The following is a 17136-nucleotide window of genomic DNA, read 5'->3' on the forward strand; positions in this document are numbered from 1 at the left end:
CAATAAAGCTTATTCAAACAAACACTGTGACGTCAGGACACGCAATGGCTGCTAGTGGCACAGCTGTAACGGTTCTCACTCCCAATGGGAGAAGGCAAACAGTTAAAGTGGCTCCAAACACGCCATTACTGCAGGTGAACTTTTTTAGAGGAGCGTTTCATCTTTACTTAGGTGGACGGCTTATTGAATTCTGCGCTTTGGTTACAGAACCGGACTAAATTCGTTTCCTCCGAGTTAGCTTGCTGGGCTAACAGTTGTTAGCCAGTGACTGATCAGTTTGTGTTTTCGTGCGGATGAAATCAGATTATTTGGGAGATTTTGTGGCATAACTCGTGTTGTAACATTTTCCGTCTTCAGGTGCTGGAGGAAGTCTGCAAGAAGCACGGATTTGACCCAGAAGATCACGGTTTAAAGTGAGCAAATGAACGTAGCTGTAAATCAGTTTTTGTCCCTTCAGATTAAAAGCCTTTCACCTGGATTACATCCAAATACACTTTAATACATAAACAATCGCACTGCACAGTAGCGGGATAGTAATGTGTGAAATATCCGTCTATTTACGTAGTTAAAGAAGTTAAGCTAGTTAAATGTTGTAAGCGATTTTCACACATTACACAACTCTGTTTTGGTTTCAGATCGTGTTTACTTATATTTAAAAAATCGGTGTCACTGCAGGAAAAAAAGAAACAAGACAAATTATGTGTCAAAAAAATTAAATCAAATTAAAAATTGATAACTGTTTGTAATGCATTGATCAAATTTAGTCCTCGGGCTCATACATCATTCTTCACAGCTGTCCAGCTACTCCACATGAAACATTTAATTGCTCGCTTTCTCTTCCACTGTTAACATTTTTGGCAGGTTTCAGAGGACTATTGTTGACCTGACGCGGCCATGGAGGTTTGCAAACCTGCCCAACAACGCCAAACTGGAAATGGTGACGAGTACGAGGAAACAAGTTATAGCTGACAGCCAGGTCAGTTCAAACAAAGTGCAACTTGGGGCTCAACGATTAGTCAGATTTTACTCTGTTATGATTTTGCTCTCTAATTGTTGCGAAAACAAAATAATCTTAACTATCTTCTTTGCTCCTGGGTTTGTTTGTTTGTTTGTTTGTTTGTTTGTTTGTTTTGGGGGGGGGTTGTTTGTTTGTTTGTTTGGTTCCCTTGTTATAAATCAAGTGCACAGCTTTCATTTAGAGAGGTGTGTTTTTACTCTCCCTAAAAGTTCAGCTTTTAGTTTAACCCCAACCAGGGTGTCTATAATTCAACTTTTGGCTACAAAGATCAAATCAAGGAAGTAAATCTTTTAAGGTTTCTTATGGTGAACATGTGAAAGAAGATCACTTAATTGGAGCTACCCCAAAGAAGAGTTTGTCTACTCCTGACCTCAAACTAGGAATCTTTCATAGTTGAAGAAAATGCCCAGAAAAAGACACTTTTTAAACTCCAGTATCTACGCAGTGTCTCTTAATCTAGTGAATAATGTGCATACTTTATAATATTGACCACATTTATCATGATTACGACTTTTCCTATAAGCAAGCAGCCTTGGTGCATCTATGTATATGTGGGTGTTAGAGAGAGTCAGAAAGGAAGGAAACTCTCCAAATCCAGTGTTTGGAGACTTTCCTAGCCACGCCATTTTTTTATTTTCAGATTCATGGTGTGCATGAATCAGAAAAAATGTGGAAACAATTCTTTTTACCTCAAGTCTGATTGCAACACAAAACATGCTCTTAATAAAAAAAAATATTAAACAAGAGCTCATTTCCAGGATCGGCATTGCCAGAGTCCTTTTTATAGAAGTACCACAACTCGGTATCCCTTTTTGAAATGCCTCCAGTCATTTATGTGGGGAGTTATTTGAAACACCAGAGTGAAAAAATATCTGCTTAACTTATTTTAAGTGACTTTGTCTCAATGAAAGTTTGCCAGACTTTTTAGCCTTGAGTGGCCAAGGTAAACATGTTCAGAACATACTTCTTCACCAGGGTTTTTCCTGTATAAAAAGTGTTTGTGCCCAGCAAAGAGATTTTAGCCTTCCATTAGAGGAAGCTCACCAGGACTTTTATTTTTTACATGTTTTATGTAAGTGGGGTTTAATTAAGTTAAGCTTGAATGGCGCATTTGTTTTTTAAATAACAAGTGAATGCGTAGACTTCTGTTACGAAAGGTCACATAGGCTATTTGCATGGCGTGCATATTGTTCAATAAATAAAATTAATTTGAGTCCCCTTAGGGCTATTTGTCCCACTCATGATCATGTTTGAATAGCCTTAAGTAGCTTCATGTGTGGGTCAGTCAGCCCTGTGTGTGGGTTTCTTTATTTTCCGTACCTGGAAATGCCTGAATTCTCTGTCACTGCTCTCTCTCTCTGATTCCTATCCAACAAAACACTTTGTTGTAGCTGAGCTGTAGTTTCCTATGACATCATGGCATCATAATCCATGCCGTAAAATTCACGGCTGTGTTTGATTTGCTGTTTTTGTTCATTTGATGGATGGTTGACTGTTGATACCTGGCAGATTTTATACAGACGCACACATGCAGGCACCTCTGGGGCAGACTGGTTTGTGGGAGTGTTTCGTGTTTGACCGTTGACAGCCAAAGCCCTCGTTTCATCTCTCCCGGTGTGCTGACATGCAGCGTGCTTTCTGTGCCGAACAACACCGTTGCAGAGTAAACAACTCGCAGAGTGACTCAGAGAAAGAGCAACAGAGACTTGCACTCATGTCTGATGTTACTTATTTTCAGGCTGAGGTAGGCCCACATGTGCAGCTTAATCATCTTTGATTATCAAAGAATTTTCTTCCTGCTAAATGTATCAAGACTGATGAGCCAAGAACTTACAAATGACCACCGCGGGGGATTTTCAAAATCATTTCCTTTTCGGCATTTAAGGAGATGTTTGTGAGTCCAACAGCGTGAAGTGCTTGTAGTTTAGATTTTATTACTTTTAGCTTCTATCAAAAGAAAAATCAATGTAAATAATTTAAAGAAAATCTTACTGTGATAATTATGTGTTTAAAGGGGCCTTATTGTGCTTATTTCCTCCTCCTTAGTTTTATTCTTGGGCTGTTAGAGTAGCTATGCATGATGGATAGTCCAAAATAATCCTTATTTATCTTAACCTGGGGCTGGATGCAGGCTCTGTTCATTCTCCATCCAAAACGAGCTGTTATAGGTGTTTAAAGCCAACTTTCTTCTGATTGGCTGCTGCCTGGAAACACAAGATCTAAACTGCAGTTAGCTGGGACTGCTGTGCTTGAGGATGTCCACTTTCACCGACATCATGCGCATCCTAATGTAGGAAAACCTTGGTCAAACTGAGCATTTAGAGCAGTTTGAATCTTGTGCTCTGGGCTCACATCCATTATATACATGCTGATCTACTTATTTTAATCTTCTGTCATGTTTAACATGTTCATCCTCCACTGTAAGATAATAGAAAATAAGGAAAGGCATAGTGGGCCTACTTTTTGGTTGATGTCTTTCTTTTTTATTTATGGGGCATAAAAGCAGTGTCTTACTCAGATCCAGCTGGTGCCCTTTGTTGAATCTGTCACTATCCAACTTACCGTAATAAATGAAACAAATGCTAACCAGAGCTTTGGACTGTCTCATGTTGATAGTTTAGACCTGCTTTTTATTTCCATTATTGTTTTTATTTGGTTAATGGTTAAAGAGCGCCTTTGGTCTTTATGCTTAATCTGTGTTCCTGTGGTTTCATACGTGTCAGGTGCGGATTGCACTACAGATGGAGGACGGCTCTCGGCTCCAGGGTTCGTTCTCCTGTGGACAGACTCTGTGGGAAGTGCTCACACATTTTCCAGAAATCAGGTGTGTGCATGTACATTTGTACAGGGGCAGAATCTGTGTGTCTTTGTAAAAAAAACAACAACCGTTTAAAGGCCTCAAAAGTAAATTAAATTGTGTTGAATGCCGACTAAATAGATTTTTATGTTGTTAGTTACTGTGAGAATTTCTAGCATACAGGGCCTCCCTTTTCACCCCTGTTCACTTCACGTATATAGATCATGCAACGTGGTTGTATGTATGTTTGTTTTGGAAAGGGCTAGATATTGATCCATACTTTAAGTGTGTATTCCGATGAGTGAAAAATTGCACAAAAAGAAGACTTGGAATAGGAGGAACTGCAAGAATATGGTAAACTTGTAGCAGAACACATATCAGATTTAGAAGGCAAGAAACTACAACAAGAAGAAATAAAAGATCAAGAATGAGAAGAACTAAAAGAATTACTGTAAGAAGAAAAGACTGAAAGAGCTGCGAGAAGAGTTAGGGAAAAAAGACAAGAATATGTATCAGAAGAAGTACTAGGACAACAGGAACAACTAGAAGACTTGAAAGAGGAGCAAGTAGTAGAAGAAGAAGCTGGGAGAACTTAAATAGAAGAATTATAAGTACTAGAATTAGAAGACAAAGAACTAGTACAAGAACAAGAAAGAATAGAAGAAATTAGAATACAAAGAAATAAAATAATTACTGGTAGAGTGGAAAAAATAAGATATAGAGGAACTACAAGTAGAGCTACAAGATGAACTTGTAGAAAAAGAATTACTAGATGATGTAAAATGTACTGTATTTTACTGACCACAAGGCACACCAGATTATAATGCACACTGTCAATGAACTGGTCGGTTTTCATACATGAGGTGCACCGGATTATAAGGTGCATTAAGTGAAACAAAACAGTCAGATCAGTAAAACTTTAGTCAACTCAGCTGCCCTATTCCCGTGTTGTTGCAGTATATTAATGACTAACCTCGTATTATGGATGGATTATCTCACTTGTTCTCCTGACTGAAGTTTCGTCTGTTTACAGCATCCTGCCATGCAATTGCATTTGTCCCTAACCACCAGAAACCCTCACGTTAACTTTTATCGAGTGGAAAAAGGTTAGCTTCACCCTCCAGCTTGACTGTGTTTATGTTATGCTAACTGCTGTGTTAGCATAGCATAACCGCTAGCTGTGTCGCTAGCGATCACGTAGCACACCATTAAATACCAGCTAGCCCAACTTCAGTAACTCTACAAAAGTCACTGCTAGTTAATTTTCTGTCTTCATTTATGTTGGACGTTATAGCAGAGTTGTATGTTTTATTTTTTTCTCAGTCAGAACATGGTATATCATGTTTAGGTGGAAACTAGCGAGCTAACTTCCTGCTAACTTCTAACTCTGTTAAATTTTTTTAAAAAAAGCAGCAACGCTGATCATTTTATTAAAGATGAAAGAATTTAGACAGTTTTAACTCCCAGTGATGCAGCAGTGTTCGTTTGACTTTGGGACCTGAAGGCAACGGAGTTTTGGACCCAGATTACTCCGCGAGGCTCCTGACTACAGTAATGCTCTGACTTTGCAGCTTCATAGCTTCCCAAAGTGATACTAAAACATTTTTTGACAGATTTTTGAGCACTGTGTACCACATAAAATTAGTTCGAGGTCAGTAAGCACAACCAGAATTCATACAAGAGTCGCACCAGATTATAAGGCGCCCTGTCGATTTTTGAAAAAAATAAAATGATTTTAAGTGCATATAAGTGCTTATAGTCTGAAAAATACGGTCCTAAAAAATACCAGAGGAATGAGTAAAAAGAGTAATCCTTTGATCAGTATCGCTATTTCGATCGGAACATCGATGTCTTGGAAAGATTTTTACTATATTGGAAAGTTTGGTTTGTAGGTGTAATATTTTTTAAAAAGAATTGAAAAATAAAACTGAAACTGTAGACATGAAAGAAAGTAAACTTTTGTCATGGTGTTACACGAAGAGGTTAATGGACTCAACACTGCATTTCATCCATCTTCCATAGCGTGAAGATTGTCACAATGAAAGCACGCCAGGATAACATTCCTTCTTCTCACCACTCCTCTACTGAAGTTTAAGCTTCATTCTAACACACACACGCCCGCACACACATGCAGCTGTTGCTCAGTAGTTCCAGCTGTGCGGTCCCAGGTGCTCACGCATCCGTCCAGCCCTCATCTCCACTCCATTAAATGACATCACTGCATTTGTTGATACTTTTCCAAGCAAGTCATGCTTCCATGAAATGAATGTTAGCTCCGCGGCAACGTAAAAAGCTCAAGGAATGTTATGAAGCACAGAGGAAAGCTTTGATATTCAGAATTGAAGAGAACAATAGTAAAACATTTATGGTTCAATTAGGTACTACACGGGATTGTGCACACATGGTTTACACATGCTGATAGTGTGCCACTGCATTGCATGAGGTTTTATTGTAAAATCACCAAGCTTATTATCCTCAACAAGGAAAACCACTTGTGGGTTTTGTTTAAAGCAAATGAAAATCATTTTTCCAAGTTTTAATCTCTGTGTGTATGTCTCTGTGTGTGCGTGCCTGTCATCTCAACGTCACCAGTGTGTTGGAGCTATCCGACTCAGGATCCACTCCTGTGTGTGTTTACATGAGAGATGAGGTATGCAGCGGTCTTTTAACTCTCCCTTTCTCAGGAGATGAAAGTGAATTTTATGATAACACAGCTGCTTGTCCACATGTGCGTGTCTGTGGATGTGCAGGTGAGTGGCGAAGAAGAACTAAAGAAGGCCTCTTTGAAGTCTCTAGGTCTTACTGGAGGAAGTGCCATTGTCAGGTAGGCTGCTAGTTTTCATGCTTCATGCGTTTTGTGGGTGTGACTTTATTAATTATGTATTTAAAACATCATATATAGAGATTCAAGATTCAAGATGGTCTCCTTTTGCAGCAATAAACTGCATCTGCCGATTTAGCACCACTTGCTACATTTGGTCATTCCCTAGAAGTCCCTTCTAAACCACTGGCAGTGCTACATCTCCTTCTCTGTGTTTGAAGAAAAGGAAGATGTCTTAGAGAGCCAAATAGGGCTACCTGAATGTCTCGGCCAAAAAACTCAAATGTTTTCAGTGTACTGTGAACAGGTGCAAGATGGTACGTGCCACAAATCACCCTATTTTCTGTCAGATGCCACAGTATGTTCCATTAGATATCTTCACAAATCAGTGGTGCCCAACACAGTATAGCAAAGTCTGTACTTGGTTGGCGAAGCTATCAGCCAGTAGTTGTTTCCGTTATAACACATTCTATTACAAGTCTCTCTAATGGGCGAATTTGTTGTTGGAACGTTCTAGTATAGTTACACCACAGATACGTCAGTGCAGTCACAAAAAAGGCTTGTGGAGGTCCACACTAAGCCAAACATTCATTATCTGATGATGCAATTGATGTCAATTGTACAGACGTGGACTCATTTACGGATGCAAACACTTTAAATGTAAAATTTAAAAAAGATGGCCTGAGAGCACACCGACATCTCGGCATAAGACAACTACACGCCCAGTGCACCTTATGTGGACACTGCAAACTGCTTTTTGTTCTCTGGCTCATAGACAAAGAAATATCAATCAGCGGTGATGATCCTCGGCATGAAGGTCAGGTGGGTTTAACACAAAAGTCGATACTGGTGGGAGTTTTGAGGTCTATGGGGAAATCGTAGTCAGAATGGGAGTAATTCAAATGTAGTAGGAGCTTTAGGTTTGGTCAATAGTGGAACCAAGGAGATTACGTTGAAGGGGAAAGAACTACATTTAACCTTTTTTTTTTTTTTTTTTTTTTTAAATCACCCTGTATTAAAACAATATAAACTGTTTGGAGCTGGAAATCTTGATTTTATTACTAAGGTTTATGCTTTCTGGTACATTTACTAGCTGTTTTTATGATTTATGTTTAAGGTTTTTAGTCAAAAAGGAAAAAAACTCGGGAGAAAAAGCTGAAATGGATACACCCGCTATGCCAACTACGCCCATTGCCATGGAAACCACACCCAGTTCATCCCCACAGCCGGATCCCGCTCCATCGGTTCCAGAAATGTCAGCAACAGATGTGCCAAGCGCAGATAAGCTGGCGGAAACCCAAACTGTGCCACCTTCTGCCAGATCTACAATCACACTACCCGTTCAACAAGAAGACGCTCCAAACCCCCAGGATGCCGTTCGACCTAAAGACCCTCCCACAGGAAGTCAAACACCAGAGGACGATGGTGAAAAAGCGGGACCGTCAGGACTAAACTGCCACCCATCATCTCCTACTTCTTCAGCTCCTTTCATTCCTTTCTCCGGAGGTGGTCAGCGCCTCGGCGGTCCAGCTGGAGGAGCTGCACGTTCCCTCTCTTCATCATCATCCTCATCTCTGTCAGCGCTGACTGCTGCTGTTGAGTCACCCAAAGCCAAGAAAGCCAAATCCAGCCACGGTTCAAGCACAAAGGTCAGCCAAACCATGAGTTTACTCGGCCTGCCAGGTGTATGCACTAGATGTTTTTTATTAGCTAGTGTGTCTTCTTGGCCCTTATGCTGCCATTAACCAGTTTTCAACATAAACCACAAGCTCACAAAAATATAAAGACGATGAAAGATAAAAGCTGAGAAATCTGAAGCTCATATTGATGTTTTCTGTTAAAGGCATGTGTTTGCACATTTATGAAAACTTACAACCTCAAATCCAATTATGTTGCTTGTTAAGGGCATTTTTTGTGGGCTTCAAGAATTGTCCTTTTTAGATTGAATGTTTACAGTCCTGATCTGATCAGTAATTGGTGAAACTGGACCTTTTCTGTTCCTTTCAGTGTAAAACCACTACCAAGGTGCAGCATGGTAGTATGGGTGATGCGGAGGAGTTCTTAGAGGTGAGTTTGTTCTGTAACCTCTTTATTTCAGATGACCAATTTCTCTGTTTGTGGATTTCCAACTCCTTCATAAATTAACAGTGTTTTCATATCTGCAGTGTTTAGTCAGTTTAAATTGAACTCTGTTTGGTTTTCCAGCTTTGTGTAGTTTGTTTGTGCAGGATTGAACACAGTAAATCACCCACACCGAGACCCTACCGTATCAATCTATGCTTGCTACTCTGAAATGCAGCAAGACACTATAGATGTGCCAAGGTTAGCAACCAGCCGTGAAATCAATGTAAATTATCAATCTTCCCCAATGGTCCAGAACGCAGCACCTTCTTCCTATATTTACTTTTGTTGCTCCCCAAACCCATTTGGCCAATAAATGGGCTAATATCCCCGTGTGGTTTGTAGTGATGCATTTTGGTTTGCTTGGAGTTCCCTTGGTTTGAGTTTGAATTTACAATCTTATCAAATGATTCAGACCAGGGTAAACGAACTGTACATTTAAGTCTAGACACCCAGAAGCTGTTTTATTTTATTTTGAAACTCTTATCTGGATGATTGTGGAGAAAGCCAAGAGTAATTTTAGTGGCCACTAGGACTAAAACCTGCATTTGATTTATAAGAAGCTACAGGCATTCACCTCAAAATAAGGTTTATGTTACACTACAATGCATACATCCAGTTTCATATCATTATACCTCAATGCAGAGTCCTGACAGAGTCGACATCTCAGCCTCATTTAACCAGAACACTGAACAAAATACATGCTGGTAAACTTACATCTTTACCACAGTAGATTGGGATGATGATGATGATTAAAAGGGGCTCAAACTGTTGTGAAACTCTGTGCAATACAAATAGTTTAGAAGTTTCCTGGTTCAGCTGTGGTCTGGCTCTTTGTGGGGGGGGGGCATCACTGGTGTACAGAAATTGTTTGTAGATGTCTATTGGTCAGTGATTGTCAGCTTTCATACATACCGTCCAATGCCCACGTTCTCTTCACCATGTGGAGAAGCAGGGGATCGAACCGCTAACCTTCTGATTGGTAGATGACCCTCTCTACCTCCTGAGCCCCAGGCAGCTGTATTCAGTTTGTCTAAAGAAACCTTTAAATTCAAGGCACATTAAAATTTATGCAATGTTGTGCAGTAAATTCTGAATACATTTAAGAGAAAACTCAGATGATCACTTAGGAGGAGCAGCATTTGGCGATGGTGGGGAAGAAGAACTTTCTTTTAACAGGAAGAGATGTTCAACAGAACCAGGCTCAGGGAAGGGCAGAATTCTACCGTGGCCGAAAAGGGAATAGGGATCGTGAGAAGTAAACAAGACTTCTGCTGTGATAAATAAAGCTAAAATTTGGACACTTGAGATCCAAATATTGTTGCGGACACTTATATTTCCCTCTGTCTGCAGCCAGTGGGGAGAGAGCCTCTCATCTACCACCTGGACTCCACATCCCATCAGTCTGAGGACTACGGGGATCTGCCCGACGAGTTCTTTGAAGTGACCGTGGATGATGTGCGGAAGCGCTTTGCCCAGCTGAAGAGCGAGAGGTGGGGAAGGAGGAAATGGTTGAGTGACTGGGTGCAGTATTTAGCACAAATACCTTGTTGCTGCAGAAACACGTCTGGATCCGATGTGTTTCTGCGCTGTTTGGAACAGATAATTAGTCAGTTTGGCATTTGGTCCTGTGGTGTTTTGTCCATGTATAACCCTTAATTGCAAAAATAGCCTAGCAGTGATGAGAGACCATAGGCAGGGAGAATGCTGGGCATCACTGTGTGCATTTTGAAGTTTCTGTATTTTTACTTGTTTATTTTTTAAAATTTATGACCAGTTTGAAGTTTTTAGTTATTTATGAGCGCTTCTTCAAAACAGATGCATTCAAGTTTATTCTGCAATCTCTGGATGTGGCGTCAGTAGACCACAGCTGTTGAGACATCGTGTGTGTTTGCAAACATGTTCTCATTTATAAGACAACACACAAACACTACAAAAGCTTCTAAATATGGCACGCTGGGAGCAATTAGTAGTTCTGTTTCGTGTAGACGTTTATCTTCCAGTCATCGACCAAACACCGTCAGGTTGAGACCTCACCGCTCGCATCCTTTAATCTCTGTCTGCACTGACATGGCTGCCTCATGGCTACTGCCATGTCAATGACTGCAATTACCAAGGGTGGAATTAAGTCGACCAAAGCAATTTGCCTGTAACACGCACGCACGCACACACACATACACGGCCACACACGAGTAGGGGTAGGAAAGAAACAGTGATTCTTTGTTTTCTTTGCACATCTTACTCATTGTGGGTGAAACAACCTGCTTTTTATTTCTCAGCTCATTTCATTGTAACTCTGTGTGTCTCTCTCTGTCCCTCATTCCTCAGGAAGTTTTTGGAGGAGGCTCCGCTTATGACTAAATCTCTGAGAGAATCACAGATAAAGGAGAAGATGGATAGATATCCCAAAGTAAGCTCGTACACATAATAACATTTTAATATATGTACGTTCAAAACATACAGACTATAAATAGCCCACTCTGCCTCTCCAGGTGGTCCTGAGGGTCCAGTTTCCAGACAGATATGTTCTACAGGGCTTCTTCAGGCCTCTAGAGACAGGTGTGTGTTTTTGTGCGCCTCCATGTGTGTGTGCGCATGCAGTATGGAGAGTGTTCATTTCAGCTGGCTAGCCACAGGTATGGCTGCAATGTGAAAGCTACTTGCGGCTCCCTCACCGCATTTACGACTGTAGCCACACCACAGTGACAGAGACTGAAAGAATGAGACAGGTCTGTAATTCCAGCGATGAGATGCACCTCAGCCCGAAAGCAACACGACAACCAGCAGAACAACAAATTGCAGGGAAATTCCTTCTGACAAATGAATTACAGTCCACACAGAGACCGATGTAGCTGCACACAGCGCAGTTTGTGCTTCAGCTGGTAATCTGTGTCTTTGTTTGTGTCTTATGTCCAGTTGATGCTCTGAGGCACTTTGTAAGGAGTCACTTGGAGGACCCTCAGCTCAGTTTCTACCTGTGTAAGTATCGTTAAATTTCCCCGGATCGTCATCTTCATCCTGTGAAGGTCTGACCATGTTACAGCATCAGTTTCTGCTTCTGGTTTATTCCAAATCAGATAGGATAATAGTTCTGATCATAATTACAAGCACATTGAAATCACCTGAAAAACCTCAAATCTGATGACTGGCTTAATCCAACCTCCTCTGGTGTCAAATAAATACAAAATTAACACTTAGAATTTTGACCAAAACTGCAAAAAATGCTGATAAACTCAAAATTTCTAGAGATCTACATGCAATGAGGCAAACTTTTCTATGAGCCTGAAGAAGGAGGAATTTTCTACAAACGTTTTGGATCCGAATTATCAGTTTGAATTGTTTTCATTTGAATTGCCTGGATTTGGATTTTCTTCAGTTAGATTTTACTGATAATGTCGCTTTTTTAAATTTAAACTATGTGCAGGTACATTTAAGCGAGTTTAAGATGTATGAGGTTACTGAAAGTGAGGTTTGGTGACAGCTATCCAAAGCAAAATTTTTTTTTTTTTTCCTTATAGAGTAAGCATTTAAGAGACATTTTATTAGGTACACCTTGTACTGAGTCGAACCCCTTTTGCCTTCAGAGGTGCCTTCGTTCATAGTGGCACAGATATTCAGAGAGATGCTGAAAACATTTTTGATTTTTGGTCCATATCGACATAACATCACACAGTTGTTGGAGATTGTGTGGCGACACACCCATGGTTTTAATCTCCAGTTTCACCTCATCCCAAAATGCTCAACCTTAAAATTATCAGCAATATCACCTGCTTTTATTATTACCATTGTTTTGTTTTTTTAATTTAACTCCACTTGTAAAAATGACAGGAACAGGAACAACCAGTTTTAGCCTTGATATGTGCTGCCTACACACAAAGCTTTGAAACTGTATCAGTTTTTCTGTTATGTTTCCAGATTACAAATCAAATGTGAATTCGATTTTTTTTTTTAAAGCATCTTTTTTTTTTTTTTTAGTTAAAAGTTGCTCCTGTTGTTTTGTAAAAGCTTAAGTCTCTGTGCCGCGTCCATTTGTTTTTCATTCATTTGTCAGCATTAACTTTCCCATGTTCTTGTATATGTTGTATTAAAGACTTTTATTCACAGTTTATCATTTTGACCATTTTTCTTATTCCTTTTTCAGTCATTACCCCTCCAAAAACTATTCTGGATGACCCTTCAGCTACACTTTTTCAGGTACGACTCCTCACACCGTCCTTCGATTACCTTGACAGAGCTTCTAAGTAATAATACTCAGTAATAAAACGGCTGAATTAAACCAAACAAACTTCATCACTGTGAAACTGCAGAAAACAACTACAAACCCTTTTTTTTTTTTTTCCCCTCAACATGGACATAAAATATATCAGCTGGTCCTCCTCTGCTCTTCAAAGCCTCGCTACATTCCCGTTCTCCCTTCTTCCCTCGCTTCTGCTCGCACTTGTTCCCCCCTCTCCACTGTCCTTGACCCCAGCTGGGCTTGATTTTTCCCAGACTGGCACATGGGGTTAATACAGGCCTTGCTTTGATCTCGACACACACACAAACACACCAGCGCTCACATACATACACACACATGCAGAGCGACGGGCAGCTTTGATGCTTTGTAGCCTTTGAGTTTATTCAAAATGTGAAGAGACACATATGCTTGATCACCTCGACACTCCCGCGCACTGCTGGTTCTTGTATTTTTAGACACTTTATTTTGGCAAACATTTTTGTCATCGGCGCCTTTCGTTCGTTCACTTGACACTTTGATTCAACCTGAAGCGCACAGAAGAAGAAGTGGAGGAAGAGGCGGATGTTTGAAGTGATTTTTGAAGTGATATCGTGTTGTGATGATGAGCAGGATTCGGCTCCTCTGAGGGACTGCTTATAAAAGATAACAATCCTCAAAAGTGCACTTTGAAATATGGCTGCGTTGGTGTGTTCATACCCCTTTGGTGTCACGATCGCTCTGAATCACGTCTGATGTTCTGATGTCATTCTTTGTTTTTCATCTTTTCATCCCCTTCTGAACTCTCCCCCTCTGTTTTTTCAGTACTCGTCCCTCTCCTGTACCCCAACTCTGGCTTTCTTTTTTTCTTCTTCTTTTCTTTCCTCCTCCAACTCCAGCACCCACATGGTCCCTCTCTCCGGCCCTCTCCTGTGCCTCACCCCTCCTCTCTCAACCCCATGTCTCTATCCATTAGGGACTTAAAAGCGTTAAAGTGCACAAAAACAAAATCTTTAATCCGCCTTGGTGTCATTTCTCCCATACGCACACTCTGTCTGGCTCCGCTTCCCTGTCTATACATCAATCATTGACACACACATTTAAAGAATCTTTAATCTTTTTTTGTCATGTCACATAGACGTTGACACACACACACACACACACACACACACACACACACACACACACTTTAATCACTTTGTGTCATGTCAGGAAAGGAATGTTTCCCAACCCAGAAGTCCTTTGATACCAGTCATCCCCTCCCTCATCCGTCTCCCCCTCTGTCTTCCATCAGGATCCGTTCTGCCTCTTTTTCCTTTTCTCTCTCCATTCCTCTCTTCTTCTTCTTTTTTTTTTTTTTTTAAACACACTCACCCTCTCCCTCCCACATACACTGGTCTCTTCTCGTTGGCCTCGTCTTTTTCCCGAATGGAAATGTTGCTGCTGCTGCCAGACGGAGCAGGATTGCAGGAATGCCTGTTGTTTCACTGTAACACATTGTTTCCTGCTCACAGGGCTGTAATAATAGCAATTAGGCCAGTGTGTCCCAATTTAGCAACCAGAGAAAGGACAGTGTGTGTGTAAGACGGCCTGTGGTGTTGGGTGAACCCGCCAGACCCCAGCTACAGCCTTTATTTTACGCTGCTGATTATCTAAGAGTCTGGAGGGAAAGTTATATGCAAAATGTTTTATGGCATCATTGCTGCGTCTAATGTATATTTTAACTGCTGATTAGAGTGTCTGAAGAGCCTCATTCCTCTAAAAAAGAAAAAAGATATTTGTCCTCCTAGCAGCTCAGCAGCAATCTTAGTTTGAGCTGTCATCTTCATCAACTGCAATTACGCTGATTATCGGGACATTAAGACCGTATTATAGGGAATCTCCAATCAACAATTTTGACACAATAAACTTTTTAAAAAAAGCTTTTTTTCAACGTCAATGTTCTTCTGAAGAGTTTTGGTCCAGATTTTTTTTAAATGTCTGGTTTCTGTCTTATTATGTCTTTTCACATATGCAGTTTATGTGGACAGAGATGACCTCTACCATGAAGTTCTTCAGGCACATGTAGGAAACAGTTACCTGTTGGAGGAACTGAACAGAGCCCAGTCTCTACATGATTTAAGTCATTTTGGATCCAGGACAAAGTACAGTCCTCACAAGGATAAAAGCAGGTTGTCGAGCGTGACAAGAAGTGCAGTTACTTATGTTCACAAGCTGTAGCAAACATATATTCAGCAGACACATCTTAAATACAGCAGTTAACTTTGCTTTTTAACACGAATATCTAATCGGTCAATCAAATAGCAGCATCTCGGCACATTCAAGCAGGGAGACGTGGTCAAAACGACGACCCGCTGAAGTTCAGGCCGAGGATCAGAATGAGGAAGAAAGTGTCTTTGAATGTGGTACGGTTGGAAGACAACACCAGGTGTCACTTCTGTCGGCTAAGATCAGGAAACTGATCAGCAAATCACACATGCTCAACAAAATTGAGCAATAGAAAATATAGAGGATATTTTCTTGCTGCACTTTGGGAGCCTTCACACCAGCTGTTTGGATGGAAAAGTCTAGATGGGTTTATAACGGGGTAATCAGCATTTCCACCTCCTTTTTAAATTTTGCTTCTGATCAATATACATTGTTGATGCGAGTTTTGAGATCATTTAAAGGATGATTATTAGAGATTTTAGTAGTATTGGTAAGAACTGTCGGGATTCAGAAAGTGGATTTTAAAACGGCTACAAAACGCTGCGGTGCTTAGACTGTGTAATTTATGTGAAAAGATGCTCTAAGTGTTGAATTTTAGGATTCTTGGTTGTGAAATCACATATAAGTCTAAAAAGATTTTTATGAATGGTTTTGGTTGCTGATCCAGTGCGACGCACTTAAATGGAGCGGAGCAATCCTTTTTTCTCTGTCACCTGCTTATGAGTCAGAAAATGTTTATGAAGTTTCATCTGTGAGACTGAAGGAAGCTATTGAACCTCTTTTTCAGGGCATTTGTTTACGTGGTAATAAAGATCTTTAGGAGGCACATGTCACTTTCTCACAGCTCTGCACGTATGTGTCTGTGATAAACGGATCAGTTCTTTCAGGATTCCTGGAGCAGAGCGTCTGCTGCTCATCAGTGTGTCGTAAGAGGATCTGTTAACTAGATGAAGGAAGAGGGAAAGCAGCAGAAACATCTTTAGGACTTTAGTGTTTTTAATTTTGTTTTAATGTCTTACATACACACTTACCAATAAAAAGCCTTTTGAAGTCGTGAATCGTCTTAAATTCAGCTCGGATGGGTCGTAAACGTTTTAATTAAAAGAATTTCCAGAACCCACCACCGCTATTTCTACACACTGAGGTTTCATAAGAGTAGGTAACATTAACTAGCTTTAACTCATGCCTAAAAAACAATATAAATACAAAGAGGCACAAAGTTTGGCCTCGAGGTTTACGACACACTGATGAAAAACCCTGATGATGATTATATTGAAGAAGGCCTTGTTGGCCAGCCTGGCCTCAGGAAGATGTGAGTGTAACCACGAATGGCTTAATGATAAAGATTAATCTTGGTTTTAAAAGCTGGTGCCTAGAAATCCTCACGACGCAGCAGCACTAGTGTGCTGATGTCTTTTTTTTTTTTTTTCACCTCCTACACCTCATATCTTTTTAGATTTTTACTTAATACCCTGATTATTGCATTACATTTAGAATTATTTTTGACTGAGCTCTTTAAGTTTTTTCCTGCTTTCAGCTGCTATCCTTATTTTTTTAGACTAATCTAGTCTTAAATTCAGCTCAGACTTATTTACACCTGCAGACATTGCGACGATGATGACCACTCGCTGAAGCTCCTGCGCAGCAGATGTTGTCTTTCCTTTCTCTTAGTCTGACAGACGTGTGCCCTGCCTGCCTGTCTGTCTGCATTTCCACCTCATAATTGTACGGTTGATAATTTCTGGCTGCAACTGGCCCATTATACCCATTAAGACTATCACTGGAGAGGAATGTGGTGCTTCAGGGGTGAAAGTGTTTTCACTAACCATTTGATTGGTGCTCAATTTGTGGTCGGCTTCAAAGAACCAACGGTTGCTGGTTCAGGTCCCCCGAGCGATGAATCATCCCCAAAAATGAACCTGACTTTGACTTGGATGTGGCGGCAGCTCTCGGTTTGC

The 17136-nt window shown here is 40.5% G+C and overlaps 1 protein-coding gene across 2 annotated transcripts in view; it reads left to right on the top strand.

Annotated features, from left to right (window-relative positions):
- aspscr1 (ASPSCR1 tether for SLC2A4, UBX domain containing) overlaps window positions 1–17136 on the top strand; it is a 22658-nt gene continuing 5522 nt past the window's right edge. Inside the window, exons 1-14 of one of the 2 annotated variants that reach the window (XM_085163958.1) lie at window positions 1–134; window positions 358–413; window positions 862–976; window positions 3742–3842; window positions 6408–6465; window positions 6566–6639; window positions 7754–8285; window positions 8644–8703; window positions 10111–10250; window positions 11086–11167; window positions 11250–11316; window positions 11674–11736; window positions 12899–12951; window positions 14988–15208. In XM_085163958.1, the coding sequence (XP_085020084.1) occupies window positions 45–134; window positions 358–413; window positions 862–976; window positions 3742–3842; window positions 6408–6465; window positions 6566–6639; window positions 7754–8285; window positions 8644–8703; window positions 10111–10250; window positions 11086–11167; window positions 11250–11316; window positions 11674–11736; window positions 12899–12951; window positions 14988–15038 (1542 nt within the window). In that variant the 5' untranslated portion in view covers window positions 1–44 and the 3' untranslated portion in view covers window positions 15039–15208. Of the gene's footprint in view, window positions 135–357; window positions 414–861; window positions 977–3741; window positions 3843–6407; window positions 6466–6565; window positions 6640–7753; window positions 8286–8643; window positions 8704–10110; window positions 10251–11085; window positions 11168–11249; window positions 11317–11673; window positions 11737–12898; window positions 12952–14987; window positions 15209–17136 lie in introns of those variants that run through there. The other variant, XM_085163957.1, reaches the window with a different exon arrangement.

Source organism: Neolamprologus multifasciatus, chromosome 6 (genome assembly GCF_963576455.1).
Source record: "Neolamprologus multifasciatus chromosome 6, fNeoMul1.2, whole genome shotgun sequence".
Classification (NCBI taxonomy): Eukaryota; Metazoa; Chordata; class Actinopteri; order Cichliformes; family Cichlidae; genus Neolamprologus; species Neolamprologus multifasciatus.